Source organism: Aotus nancymaae, unplaced genomic scaffold (assembly GCF_030222135.1).
Source record: "Aotus nancymaae isolate 86718 unplaced genomic scaffold, 86718_ANA_hifiasm-v0.15.2.pri h1tg000022l_1, whole genome shotgun sequence".
In the NCBI taxonomy this organism is placed as follows: domain Eukaryota; kingdom Metazoa; phylum Chordata; class Mammalia; order Primates; family Aotidae; genus Aotus; species Aotus nancymaae.
Genome location: NW_026988435.1, coordinates 8475181 through 8489931, shown reverse-complemented (window position 1 = coordinate 8489931; position 14751 = coordinate 8475181). Strand labels below are relative to the sequence as shown.

Below are 14751 nucleotides of genomic sequence, written 5' to 3'. Positions count from 1 at the left end.
AATTGCTAAATGTTATAATTTAGAGTTGATATAAAAATTGATGGCCGGGTGCGGTGGCTCATGTCTGTAATCCCAGCACTTTGGGAGGCTGAGGCAGGCAGATCACTTGAGGTCAGGAGTTTGAGACCAGCCTGACCAACATAGTGAAATCCTGTCTCTACTAAAAATACAGAAATTTAACGGGGCATGGTGGCAGGTGCCTGTAATCCCAGCTACTTGGGAGGCTGAGGCAGGAGAATTGCTTGAGCCTGAGAGGTGGCAGTTGCAGTAAGCCAAGATTATGCTGTCTCGAAAAAAGAAAAAAAAAATTATGTTTACTGATGTTTGTTGAGGTCCTCTGACATCATCTCTGAGAATAGGAGAAATGAAGCAAGAGTCGTGTCTAGATGTCAGAGGTATGGTTGGGCCTCCACCTCTGCCTAAGGGAAGAAATAAACGAGGCCAGACTATTGCTCATGCTCCCCAAAGTTAGTAGTTCTAATTATGTTGATAGAGGCTGAGTCGTAACTAGCAAGCGAAGGGTAGCAGAATATGCCACCTTTGGCATAAGAGGTATTTTGAGCTGAAGACAATTGAGAAAAAAATAGATAAAAAAAGAAAAAAAAGAAAAACTACCTCTGCCCTCTCCCTAGTTGCCTAAAAGCAAGATAAAAATTTATCCTGAGAAGAACAAAAGTTAATCATCAGAGACTTTAGACTCCTATCAGTCTAGAAATAGCACCAGAGAAATCTTATTTAAAAAAAAAAAAGTTGCCTTTCCACAATTTACTGTGCTAGAAACTCAAAAGTCCTTTTCCTTGTCACTTAAAAAATGTATTCTTTCGTTAATGCTATATAAACCCAAGTTCTAAATCCTCCTTTGAGGTATTAATGTCAGTACTCCCCAGTGTTTGTGCAATGCATGTGTTAATAAACTTGTTTCCTTCTCGACAAAAAAAAAAAAAAAAAAAAAAAGTCAGAGCCGCGCACAGGACTGGGAAGGGGACCCACCCGAGGGTCCAGCCACCAGCCCCCGCACTAATAGCGGCTACCCCGGCAGCGGCGGCAGCAGCAGCGACGCAGCGACAACAGCTCACAGCAGGGAGGCCGCGCCACCTGCGGGCCGGCCGGAGCGGGCGGCCCCAGGCCCCCTCCCCGGGCACCCGCGTTCATGCATCGCCTGGTGGCCTGGGACCCAGCATGTTTCCCCCTGCCGCCGCCGCCTGCCTTTAAATCCAAGGAAGTGGCCAACTTCTACTACGAGGCGGACTGCTTGGCTGCTGCGTACGGCGGCAAGGCGGCCCCCGCGGCGCCCCCCGCGGCCAGACCCGGGCCGCGCCCCCCCGCCGGCGAGCTGGGCAGCATCGGCGACCACGAGCGCGACATCGACTTCAGCCCGTACCTGGAGCCGCAGGGCGCGCCGCAGGCGGACACCTTCGAGGCGGCTCCGCCCGCGCCCGCCACCGCGCCCGCCTCCTCCGGGCAGCACCACGACTTCCTCTCCGACCTCTTCGACGACTACGGGGGCAAGAACTGCAAGAAGCCGGCCGAGTACGGCTACGTGAGCCTGGGGCGCCTGGGGGCCGCCAAGGGCGCGCTGCACGCCGGCTGCTTGGCGCCCCTGCACCCGCCGCCGCCGCCGCCGCCGCCGCCACCGCCGCCACCGCCGCCCGCCGAGCTCAAGGCGGAGCCGAGCTTCGAGCCCGCGGACTGCAAGCGGAAGGAGGAGGCCGGGGCGCCGGCCGGCGGCGCAGACATGGCGGCGGGCTTCCCATACGCGCTGCGCGCTTACCTCGGCTATCAGGCGGTGCCGAGCGGCAGCAACGGGAGCCTCTCCACGTCCTCGTCGTCCAGCCCGCCCGGCAGGCCGAGCCCCGCCGACGCCAAGGCGCCCCCGGCCGCCTGCCACGCGGGGGCCGCGCCGGCGCCCTCCCAGGTCAAGAGCAAGGCCAAGAAGACCGTGGACAAGCACTGCGACGAGTACAAGATACGGCGCAAGCGCAACAACATCGCCGTGCGCAATGAAGATGGTACCCTGGATGATGGTGAATATAACCCCACTGATGACAGGCCTTCCAGGGCTGACCAATTTGAGTACGTAATGTATGGGAAAGTATACAGGATTGAGGGAGACGAAACTTCTACTGAAGCGGCAACACGCCTCTCTGCCTACGTGTCCTATGGGGGCCTGCTCATGAGGCTGCAGGGGGATGCCAACAACCTGCATGGATTTGAGGTGGATTCCAGAGTTTATCTGCTGATGAAGAAGCTAGCCTTCTGAACCTCGCCTGAAGCCAACCTTGCTGCCACGTCACTCAGGTCCTGAACATCGTTCTGGCCTGAGTTGCGGCTGCTCTTGTTTACCTGCTGAGGAGAGGCTGGCTCCCTGTCTACTGTGGCCTGCACTCAGTTAGAAACTCACTCGCCTGTGAAAGACACAGTGGGAGAGCTGAAAATCAATCGGAAGCTTTGTGTCCAGCCGCTGACGTGAAGATGAGCAGCTCAGAGGTGTCCTGGATTTCCTGGTCTGTGGGCTCCGTGGCAATGAATTCTTCTGTGAAGTGGATGAAGACTACATCCATGACAAGTTTAATCTTACTGGACTCGATGAGCAGGTCCCTCACTATCAGCAAGCTCTAGATATGATCTTGAACCTGGAGCCTGATGAAGAACTGGAAGACAACCCCAACCAGAGTGACTTGATTGAGCAGGCAGCCGAGATGCTTTATGGATTGATCCACGCCTGCTACATCCTTTCCAACCGTGGCATCGCCCAGATGTTGGAAAAGTACCAGGAGGGAGACTTTGGCTACTGTCCCCGTGTGTACTGTGAGAACCAGCCAATGCTTCCCATTGGCCTTTCAGACATCTCAGGTGAAGCCATGGTGAAGCTCTCCTGCCCCAAGTGCATGGATGTGTACACACCCAAGTCATCGCGGCACCATCACACGGATGGCGCCTATTTCGGCACTGGTTTCCCTCACATGCTTTTCTTGGTGCATCCCGAGTACCGGCCCAAACGACCTGCCAACCAGTTCGTGCCCAGACTCTACGGTTTCAAGATCCGTCCGATGGCCTACCAGCTGCAGCTCCAAGCCGCCAGCAACTTCAAGAGCCCAGTCAAGACGATTCGCTGATTCCCCACCCAACCTTTCCTGCAATCTTTGACATTTCCTTTCCTTTTTACCACCGTTTCAGGAACCCTGTATGGTTTTTAGTTTAAATTAAAGGAGTCATTATTGTGGTGGGAATATGGGGAAAAAAAAAAAAAGTGAAGTATTTTTCAAACTCCAAAATACCACTTCCCTTCCAGTTATGAAACAATGTGACTTGTAACAATAGCATTTTGTAGTCTTAAGACAAAAACGAGGCTTACTACAAGTCTACACATAAGAAAAAAACTTATTTTATTTTATTTTCTTTCGAAATGAGTTTAAATGGAAGAAGATAAAGAATGATAGTCTCTGTGTTTGGGATGAAAGGTACAATTGCTAATGAACAAATAAAATAGTAAAACTCCTCAATTGTTACTTTGTTTCTTCCCTGACAGTGGCAATAATCTTTGCAATATAAAGAAATAACAGGTGTTCTTAGAAAGGCGTATAAACTCAAGATAGGTGAAAGATTTTAAAACATACTTTAAATGAGCCAGAGAGAAGTTACAACTTATAGTATTAAGAAAACTTAAAAGAAAAGCATTAGAAAACTATAAATAATCATTTAAGAAGCATATTAAAAGGGAAAGATTTCTAAAAACTAAAAAATGAGGAAGAAGTGAACAATGTAAATAAAAATATATAATTTACAAATATCTTGGCAATAACTCCAAGAAAGATATTAGAAAATTTTGTATTATATAATGAAAAAAACATACATATACATGGATATTCATTTCATGTATAACATGTATAACAGCAAAAATTAGAATTTATAATGATAAGTTCTTATGTAAATTATGTTAATGAAATATCAAAATTATTTTTAGTCTGTGAAGATGACTATGTAAAAAACTAAACATGGAATGTTTAAAATATTTAGTGATACTATGTATGTTTAAATGTAAATTTATTAAAAACTAAAATGTCTAAAGTACTTTGAAGACAAAATGTATAGAAAATATCTCATATTTATAGAAGAATTTGTGGGGATTTTTAGCATCTGATTTTTTTTAGCCTATGTTTTATAAAAATTATATAATGGACATTTATTATTATCTTTAATTTGTTTAAAGTCTTGTAGCAACATCTGTAGAAGAGATGGTTTGTGAGTAGTCCTCAGCACCCCATATGTGCTCATATCCAGTGAGTCCCACAGGTTTCTCTGAGAGTTAACAGATTAGGAGACAACAGAATCATGGCAGCCATCATGAACTTACACCAAACAAGCAAACTAGGAATAGCAAGTAACTTCCTGAACCTAAAAAAAGGGATCTCAACTTAGTTTGCTGGGACTTTTAATCATAAATGAAAATAGATTTTTATCAGAAGCTTTTCTGCATTTACTGAAATTAACATATGACCTTGTCCTATATCCTGTTAATATGGTGGATGACATTATTTTATATTGGAATGTCAAACCAACCTTGCATTATCACAATAAACACTACTTGCTTATGATGCAGTATCCTCTAAGTATATAATAGAATTTTATACATTGTCTTAGTATCCTTTTAACATTCTAGAATGTGTGGTGATAACTCCTATTTCATTCCTGATATCTGTGATTTGTGTTATCTCTTTTTATTTCTTTGATCAGTTTAGCTAGAGGTTTAATAATTTTTTTTTCATTGGGGTCACATTGTGTTTAATATGAAAGGCATGTAGAATGCTCTCATAAATATTTCTTTCTTGGCTTTAGATCTTTTTTTTTATTATTATACTTTAAGCTCTGGGGTACATGTGCAGATCTTGCAGGATTGTTACATAGGTATACACATGCCATGGTGGTTTGCTGCATCCATCCCCCCATCACCTACATTAGGTATTTATAATTTTTAAATATATTCTTACTTTCCTCCATTGTTTGCCTATTTTTCTTTCTTACTTTTCTTTCTTCTCTTCTTACCTTACCTATTTCCTTCCTTCTACTTTCTTTGGATTTAGCTGCCTGATATAAAACCTCAGATTATTGATTTTGGATCCTTTTTCGTTTTTATATAAGCATTCAAATGTACAGGTTTTTTTCTCCAAAAAAAAAAAAAAAATAGATATACCACACAATTTTTGATGTTATCGTTTAATTATTTTTATTGTCAATTACCAAATTATCAATTATAAGCCTCAAGTATTATCAATTTCTAATCGCATTCTGTGGGATCAGAAGACATTTAAACATTTTATCCACACGAAGACCACCAGCGGCTATGCAGGTGGTCTGAGCTCTGCCTATGCGGGCCTCACAAGCTCTGGCCTCAGCTATGGCCTGGGCTCCAGCTTTGCCTCTGGCACGGGCTCCACCAAGGCCGTGGTTGTGAAGAAGATTGAGACCCATGATGGGAGGCTGGTATCCGAGTCCTCTGACGTCCTGCCCAAGTGAACAGCTGCGACAGCCCCTCCCAGCCTGCCCCTCCTGAGGCTGCCCCAGAGCCCAGGAGGGACGGCCCTGTGCAGGGGAGCACGGGGAATAGGAGACCCACCCCAGTCTCAGCCCTAGCCCTCAGCCCACCCGTGGGGAGTTTACTGCCTGGGGGGACCCTCCTTGCCCATGCCTCCAGCTGCAAAACAATTCAGTTGCTTTTTTTTTTTGGTCCAAATGAAAGCTCAGCTAGTCGGAAAAAAAAAAATAATAATAATAGTGTATTGTATATTTCAAAATCTCTAAGAGAATAAATTTCAAATGTTTTCACCACAAAAAGCAATAAGTATTTATAGTGTTGATATGTTAATTTAATTTAATTATTCTACATTGTATTCATAAACCATAATATCACTTTGTACCCCGTAAATATATACTACTATAATTTGTCAATTTATAATTTAAAAAATTTTTATAGACAACCCATAGAGTTGAAGAAAATGTCCACAAATCATATATCAAATAAAGGACTTGTATCTGGAATGTATTAAAAACTCTTACTATTTAATGATAGAAGGACAAATAATACAAGTAAAAATAGGCAAAGTATTTGAATAGATAGTTCTCAAAAGCTATACAAGTGGCCAATAAGCACATGAAACTATGCTCAGCATCATTACTCATTAGGGAAATACAAATCAAAACACCATTGAGGTAACATGTACACTCAGTAAGAAATCTATAATTAAAAAGACACATCTGACAAGGATATGGAGAAATTGAAACTCTCACATTGAATGTTAAATGGTACAGATGCTTTGGAAAACAATCTGGCAGTCCCTGAACAGGTTAAATATAGAGTTACCATATGATCACCAATTCTACTCCTAAGGATAGAAATAAATTAAATAAAAATATATGACTATGCAAAAACTTGGGCACAAGTGTGCATGGTATCATTATTCATAGCAGTCAAAAACTGGAACTATCTCAAACGCCCTCCACCTAATGAGTGGATAAATAAAAATGTATTATCTCTACGAAAATATGGGATATCCATACAATTCTGCAATAAAGTAGAACAAAGTTCCGATACATACTACAATGCAGATGAACCTTGGAAATATGCTAAGTGAAAGTAGCAAGGTTTCAAAAAACTGCATATTACATAGTTCCACTTATATAAAATGTCCAAAATAGGCAAGTCTATAGAGACAGAGGGTAGATTAGCAATTGCCTAGGACAAGGGAGGAGGGGACAGAACATGGAGAGAGACTGCTAATGGGTGTGGGGTTTCTTGTGGAGACGACAAATACTACCTACGATTGATTGTGATGTTGGCTGTACAATTCTGAACTTATTAAAAGGCATTGAGTTGCAGACTTTAAGTGGGCGAATTTTATGGTATATAGATTACAGTTCAGTAAAGCTGTTAACCAAAAAATCTGTACCCGAGGTATGAGCTTCTACTAGTGAAACAGCAAAGAAGCAGGGAATGGGCAGAAGGAAAAGAACAGGTCTGGACAAGGCTGAGCACCAAGGTAAGTGGCTGGAATTTGAGCTGGTAGGATTGTCCTAGAGGTTTTATAAAAACAACAACTCAAAGTTTAAAACGTTAATTGTCCATGTAACTACTCTTATCAGTATCCTTGACTTTAAAATCACATAATTATACATCCTTGTTTTTTATTAATGGTATTTTAAGGGAAAAGCATATTTGAAATCAGTCATAAGATGGTTTCAATCCAATAAATGCCACTTACTAGCTAGTTGGCCCTAGGAAAAACCATTTGTAGTGTGTGAAATGGGGACACTAATACTTCTCTCTTACTCTCAAAATACATATGAGGTTCCTGTATCTGGCATGGTGTTGGACTCAAACGGTAGCTGTTCTAGAAGTAGTAGTAATAATCATCATTCACAGTGATGACTACTGCCCATTTGCCACATTCCACTGGAGTTCTGCCAATAGGATAATTCAAACCGCATTACTTAATAGGATGGTTTCTAGCCCCTACAGCTGGATGTAGCTAAAAAAGCTTTTCCTTTATATTTCATATCAAACAGTTATGAAATGGCAAATATTTTTATTTTATATAAAATATGGGAGTCAACAAACATAAATAACTGAATTTGAGCCAATAGTAAATCATTACAAAGTAACATAAGTCTCTCATGAATCTGTCATCATTTAGAAAAGAAAATAGAGCTCAACATATAGAATATAGGAAGCTAATAGAAATTGAAATTTCAAAAAAGAGGAAGAGCAAGACAAAAATATGCAACTGAAAGCAAATAATTATTCTGTCAATTTTTAAAATGGAGAGTTATAGTTACCACAATAAGATAGGAAAAACACATATAAACTATGTACATTGTAATATTATTCTGTGACATAGCATAGTATACAATAATTCATAATACTTAGGACCAAATATTTGCCTATTTTAGAGAGTTTCTCCTTTAACTTTGAAAGGTTAATTAAACATCATGCTTTTGTGCATTCATCCATAACACCCCTGCTAAAATGACAGTACAGAAATGAAATGACATTAAGCCAAAAGGAATAAAATAACATGAAAACAGACAAAATCATTCTATATTTTACAAGGAGGTGGAAAAATTGGTAGATAATGAAAGAGAGCAAATAAATGAGTGGTGGCTCGCCCCTTAGTACTCACGAAAGGCTTGGCACTGAAAACACAAGGCATCTTAAAAGGTGAGGTGTGGCACAGAGCTGAAAACAGGTTATAAGTCTTTTACGTCTAATGGAAAACTGTGGCTGGGTCCTAAGACCATGCTCTGTAGCGGGGCAACATTTTCTCTACTCTCATTCCAGGAGAGAGATTGGAGATTTACCAGGTACAAGGCACAGCATGGGTGGATTAAGTAAAGATCTACGTAATAATAAAGAGTGGAATCTCCAGTTCCATTACCCCTTATTATTCCCAGAATACCTCCAAGAAAAAACCCAGAAGATTCTTAACTATAGTAATTGAACAGCCGCAGAGAATCACTTCTCCTTTTTTCATGGAATAACCAGCTCACTAACCAACTAAATTTAATGAAGCCCTTTCTTAAGAAGATACATCTTGGCACACAGAGCTTCTGTGTCCCACTATCGAATATTAATGGACATCCAAAGAACACCAGACATTTTAAGACAGTTCCAACATAAAAAGCAGAGAGTGGATAGTTGGGTAGGAAAAGAGGGCTATCTTATGTAACATCATTGGGTGAAATTGGAAAAGACACTTGATAACTTGTACAAGTCATTAAAAATTATTTTGTTGGAAAATAGCAGCTGATATGTCTCATTTAATATAAAGGTTAAAGATATGTACCTGATACCTTTATGCACCCATGAATTTCAAATATTACTGAGTGTCTTTTCATTTCTAGGTACTAGGCAAATTACTAAGGGTAAACAACGATGAAAAAACAGTTTCTCCTTGGTGTAGCTGAAAGTCTGGAGGGAAAGAGGCATGCACAAACATACACACAGAGAGAAAATATAATAAAGTATGACAAATGTTCAAATAATAAGACAGGAGCAGTGCGAGGCATCATATAGAAAAAATAATTAAATGCTTGGGAGAGTCTGCTTCCCAAAGCAGGATTAAGACACACTTTAAAACAAACTCACTAATGCAATTACACATATAAATATGTGCTTTTCAAGGTCATATGAGGAAAATGTTATAATTAAAAAAATATTGAGAAACTTTTCTGCTTTGGAAAACTAAAAGACTTATGTAAACTCTATTTCAAAGAAACTGTCTACTTCATTGGATGTTCTTAGTAGGACCACAATTGTAACAGTGGAGCATATTCATGTTAATCTACAGCTGAATTGGGCTGTTTCCAACTTTGTGCTATTATGATAAAGGCATTTTAAATGGTTAAAGAATTGGCACAGAGCTTTGAACAAATAGTATTAAAAGCCTTCAAGTATTGCATTTAATTAGGCAGTAATAATACATAGACAGATTTAGCAAGATGTTAATTTGTCTCATTTCACATTTGTCAGAAAAATACATATAAACATATAACAAACAGTGTTTTTTAAATAATCATAATTTTTCTCCATCAAGGACACATAATAAACAATCTCCTAAAGGCTAATGTTTTTGGATAACTCGGTTCCATGTCAAGCACTCAGGGTCTACCCTTTTGTTCTAGTAAAACTTCAAAAGTAGACATTAATTACACTATTTTACATATACTATGAAGAACTGGCAATTACCCAGTATGAGTTTTATCCTGATTTTTCAAAAGCATCTTTATTTTGTTTTGGTGTTATCTATACAACTATGTAGAAATGTGAGGTAGCAATTGTGAGGAGAAGAGAAAAAACATGTTTACCTTACTTATATACCACTTTTTTGAATTTTATCACAGGGTACTGCAATTGGCTGAGTGGTCACTGGTAGAAATGCAGACAAATCACCCTATCTGGTTGTTCTGAAGTTGTATGGTTGAAATTTACATTTCTATGAAATATTTTCCCTTTAAAATTTGCTTCGTGTTGACAGGACAAAATTTTAATCCAAAGATTAGCAGATTCTAAGAGACTCCATAATGTGTTTGTTGATACCCCAACAAAAACCTGAAGATTTTGTTTTGATTTTATTGCTAATACAAACAATGCCTCTAGGTAAAATACAACTATAATATAACTGAGAATAACATTAAAATTTTCAAAATGCATAGATATGCTGACATTGACTATCTCTTGAGATAACGGATTTTTGGCTGGGGGATTTGATTATATAGTCGTTTAGTGTCATCAGTATCTATTTAAAGTAAATTTGATCAACTGTAATTTTTCTGTCATAGTAGATGCAAATCACATAGTCTTCAACATTTTTGCCTAGCCATAATCACTCATTATCATGTGCAAAACATTGTGCTGCAATTCATTCAGTTGTGAAGCCAAGGAACAATGTGGCAATGGGTAAGAGATTATTTTGATGCTTGTGTTCATTTTGTTCACTACACACCCACTCAATATTAGAGAGGAGCTAACTACATCCTAAAGCAAGATTGTTGCATAGTGACCGACTTGGAACCTTCTCATTCAGTCATCTCCTTCACTATCTGTCACATTTCAGACATATTGCATATGTATGGAAAATAACTCATAAATTTAGCTAACTAGAATGGGAATGTCAATGATTTTAAACGTCACTGATCATTAGAGAAATGCAAATAAAGCCACAATGAGATACCATCTCACAGTCAGAATGGCAATTAAAAAGTCAAGAAACAACAGATGCTGGCGAGGTTCTGGAGAGAAAGGAATGTGCTTACATTGTTGGTGAGAGTGTAAATTATTTCAGCCATCATGGAAGACTGTGTGGTGATTCCTCAAAGACCTAGAAGCAGTAATACCATTTGACCCAGCAATCATTTCATTATGAAGATATATGTTCATTGCTACTGTTCACAATAGCAAAGACATGGAATCAACCCAAATGTCTATCAATTACAGACTTGATAAAGAAAACGTGATACTTATACATCATGAAACTGTGCAGCCATAGAAAGGAACAAGATTATGTCCTTTGCAGGGACATGAATGGAGTTGGAAGCTGTTATCCTCAGCAAACTAAGGCAGAAACAGAAAACCAAAAACTCAATGTTCCCACGAAGATGAATGACAAGAACACATGGACATATGTAGGGGAACAACACACGGGGGACTGCCAATATTGGGGAGGCATGCGGGGGGAGGAAGAACATCAGGAAGAAGAGCTAATACCTAGGTAATGGGTTGATCTGTGTAGCAAACCACCATGGCACACATTTACCAACGTAACAAAACTGCACATCCTGCACATGTACCCCAGAACTTAAAATAATAGTTGAAGAAAAAAATAAAATAAATATTTTAAAAATTAAAAAATATTTCTATAAAGAATGAATTTAAACAATAAACCCAATTTTTTGTCAGTGATTTAGATATGATAATATTTTCTAGAGAATAACCTAGGGATATTTTCTACTTACAAGCAAATAAACATGATTATTTCCAATCCAGTCTTCACCTGCATATTATGGAATTATTAAATTATAATTATATTTATTTAACATTCTCATACTTTTCTATTTGACTTCCTTCCAAAAGGAGAACTAAGCAACTACCTGGTGAATTTAATGATTGCATAAAGTCATCTGAGTAATTATAAAAATATTAAATTTTTTTCCCATAAACTAGGAAGCAGTCGCTTATTTGATTGCTTTTATTGGCATTGGGAATTTTCATTTTATTCTACAGTATTTTTTTTTCAAACTACTGTAAAAAAGTACTTAAAATAATTCACATAAAAATTGATCTTTTGATGCCATGGGATAAGTCAGTGTATCTTAAGAGATATATGAAGTGAGGCTAGTCTTCCTCAGTTAACCAAATAACTCAAGAAAAACAAACTATTTTTAAAAGGGTTATGTTATTTAGGCCTGCACTATTTATACTAGTTTGGTCTACACTATGTACATCCTTTTACAACTTCTCGGGATTTTTTTTCCTTAATTTTGCATTTTGTGGCCATTTATTACAGTTGACAGCTTAATTGAAAAGAACAGGAGAGATTCAACTTAGCCTTAAACTGAGATCGATATCACCAAATTAGTGCAATATGTTCTTAATAAAATATCCTTTCTGGCAAAAGCTCAAAGAACAGACAATTATTGTGTTGTCTGTTAAGACATATTCCTCATTCAACATATCTAAGATTAAAAATAAACAAGTCCTTAAAAGCACCAATGTTTTCTGGATCTTTCTCCTAAGCATTCAAATAGAACTTATCTGAGATGAGTTAATTCACTTTAAAGAACTTAAAAGCAGTGAACTTAAAATCTGAAATTCTGGCCTCTTTCTCACTGAGAGTGAGGCTTCTAAAACGTAGTGTCTCTAAAGAAGCAGCCTGCAGTGTTAATTCTATGGCATACTCTAGTTACTCAGAGAAGCCTTTGCTGAGTGGTGTGACTGTCCTGCCTGCCAGGTTAGGTATCTGTGCATTGAATAGCAAATAGAATACCTCTAGGGCACAATGTCCTGTTGCAACACGCAAGGTGCATTTTCATCACTGATACCTAACCAATTTGTTTGCTGCAATAGCAATAGCAGAAGCATCTGAAATCGTATATTCCTTTTGCATCATAGATGGGGTATTTTCCACACCTTCACTTAATATAACTACTCCCGAGACATATCACTAAGTTATGAACTCCAACCGTGTAAGTCCAAATATGTCATCTAGAAACACTTTAAAGTTGAAGTCTTCAGCTCTCCAGATTGCAGGTTGGTTCCTATTGGACAACTTGCTGTTCGCGCTATCGTTGCAGAAACTCTGTGCATAACGTGGAGACATTCTTAACCTGCCTGTTGAGGAAATATAACTTTGAACCTTCTCCATGGCTGTCATTTACAAGATTGATTACAAATTAGTTTCGGTACCAAGTGTAAAATCAAGGTGGTCAATATCATATCTAGGGAAATTACTGTGTCCTATTATGAAAGTTATAAATCTTGATTCCTCTGAAATTATTTTCATTGTACTCTGCTAAAAGTAGCCATAAGTACATTGTCATATATTTATAAGGGACAAAGACAAGAACTGTGCAAATCGTGGCACAGGAAATTGAGTCTTAAGAATTGTGTGAGACACTTAAAACATGAAATAAATGCTAATTATAATCTGACATCATTACCCATAATTCTGCTAACATTTCTGAGCACTAAGTGCCAAGCATTATGTTCAGTGTTTTATAAACGCTATCGCATTCAAATATGTGATGCCAGAAGAATATGATGGATGACTTCACCAATGGAAGGAAGGTGGACTGGAAAGCATAGGCTTGGTCTGTAAGAAAGACTCATCTAAGATCAACTTTGGATGGCGAGAAGTGTTGAGAAATGGGAGAACAGAAACGATCTCTTGGTTAACAGTAGCTTCTTTCTGGGAATATGAATCTAAGACAGTCAGGCTCAGGGTAAAACTCAGTCTTGGGTAGGTTCATCTGTAGACTACAAAGGCGGTTCGGTGCTCTGTAGGAAAACCAACAACAACAAAAATCTTTCCCACCTTTCTCAGCATTGGAGACCTGTTGACCTGTTTCAGTGGTGGAAAATTGCCACCTTCCATTGCCACCTTCCAAGAAGCATTCAAGTTTCTAACGTCTTTTAAAGCAGGTTTGGGGACTTCCGGGAAAGCTAACTGGACTCTGCAGGGCTACCTTGAAAATGATATAAGGCCAGAAACAGAAAAGGTCACGTATTCTCTCCAGGTCAAAGCACTAGAAACATATGCTAAGGCGTCTCCTGGATAAACCATCAGGGATGCCTGAGAATAAAACTGTGAATAAATCCTGACCCTATCATCTTGCCTATCTTCCTTCTCCTCATGCTCCAACCCTACTTCTTTATCAGAAAATGGCTTCTTTATGAAATTATGCGTAAATTAATCCCCGGGCCCACCCAAAGGCTGTTCACTATCCTACTTCCGAAGTCCGGCACCTATAATTCCCGTTTTGCTTTCTTTACTTGATCTCTCTCGTTGCTAGCCACCCATCAGGATAAAACGAGTCACTGAGAAGAAGACGCAAAGATGAAAAAAACACGAGGCAAAAATCATTTTACTTTCGATGTTTTCGGAAAGGCGATTCGCGTCTTTTCAGATTCCATGAACTGATCATCTCCAAGGTATCACTCAAGTTAAAGAGACGGGACTTTTTTTCTCCCCCGCCCTTCTCCACGCATCAGTGGAACAGGAGGGAGGAGACGGAGGAGAGGAGGCAGGGAGGCGAAAAAGTGGCAGAAGCAAGAGAGAAAGGGAGAGAGGGATGTTGAAGGAAGGAAGCCAGGAAGGCAAGAACAGAGGGGTGCTAGGCGTGCTGGAGCGCCTCCGAGGTCCGCCCGCCCGCAGGCGCAGGGGACCCGCAAGGGCGGCGCAAGACTTCCCCGGCGCGCAGTCAGCGGTGCGGCCCCCAGAGCAGGCGGCACCACGGCTGTCCTCCCGCACCGCGGGGTCGCCCCTGCCCTCCCGCGCCCCGGGGCTGGGGGCGCCACCTTGCCAGCGGCGACTGCGGCAGGGAGCGCCGGGGGTGAGTGTGCGGATCGCTCTGAGCGGGGAGAGCGCGTCACGCCCGCAGCTGGCGCGCAGGTGGGGAAGGGGCGTGGGGACGAGGGGAGTGGGCGGCTGGACAGCGCCTGCTCTGCGCGGAAACGCTGGGAAGCCGGCGCCAAGTCCTTTC

General features: G+C 40.4%; 1 protein-coding gene and 1 pseudogene across 1 annotated transcript; both read left to right on the top strand.

The window, feature by feature from the left end:
- Positions 1 to 1150: 1150 nt before the first annotated feature.
- LOC105718811 (CCAAT/enhancer-binding protein beta-like) lies at positions 1151 to 2277 on the top strand. The gene has a single exon (XM_064379960.1). The coding sequence runs from the start codon at positions 1151 to 1153 to the stop codon at positions 2258 to 2260; it is 1110 nt and encodes a 369-aa protein (XP_064236030.1). The 3' UTR covers positions 2261 to 2277.
- A 178-nt stretch (positions 2278 to 2455) lies between these two features.
- On the top strand, positions 2456 to 3205 carry LOC105718828 (casein kinase II subunit beta-like; annotated as a pseudogene).
- The last annotated feature ends 11546 nt before the right edge of the window (positions 3206 to 14751 follow it).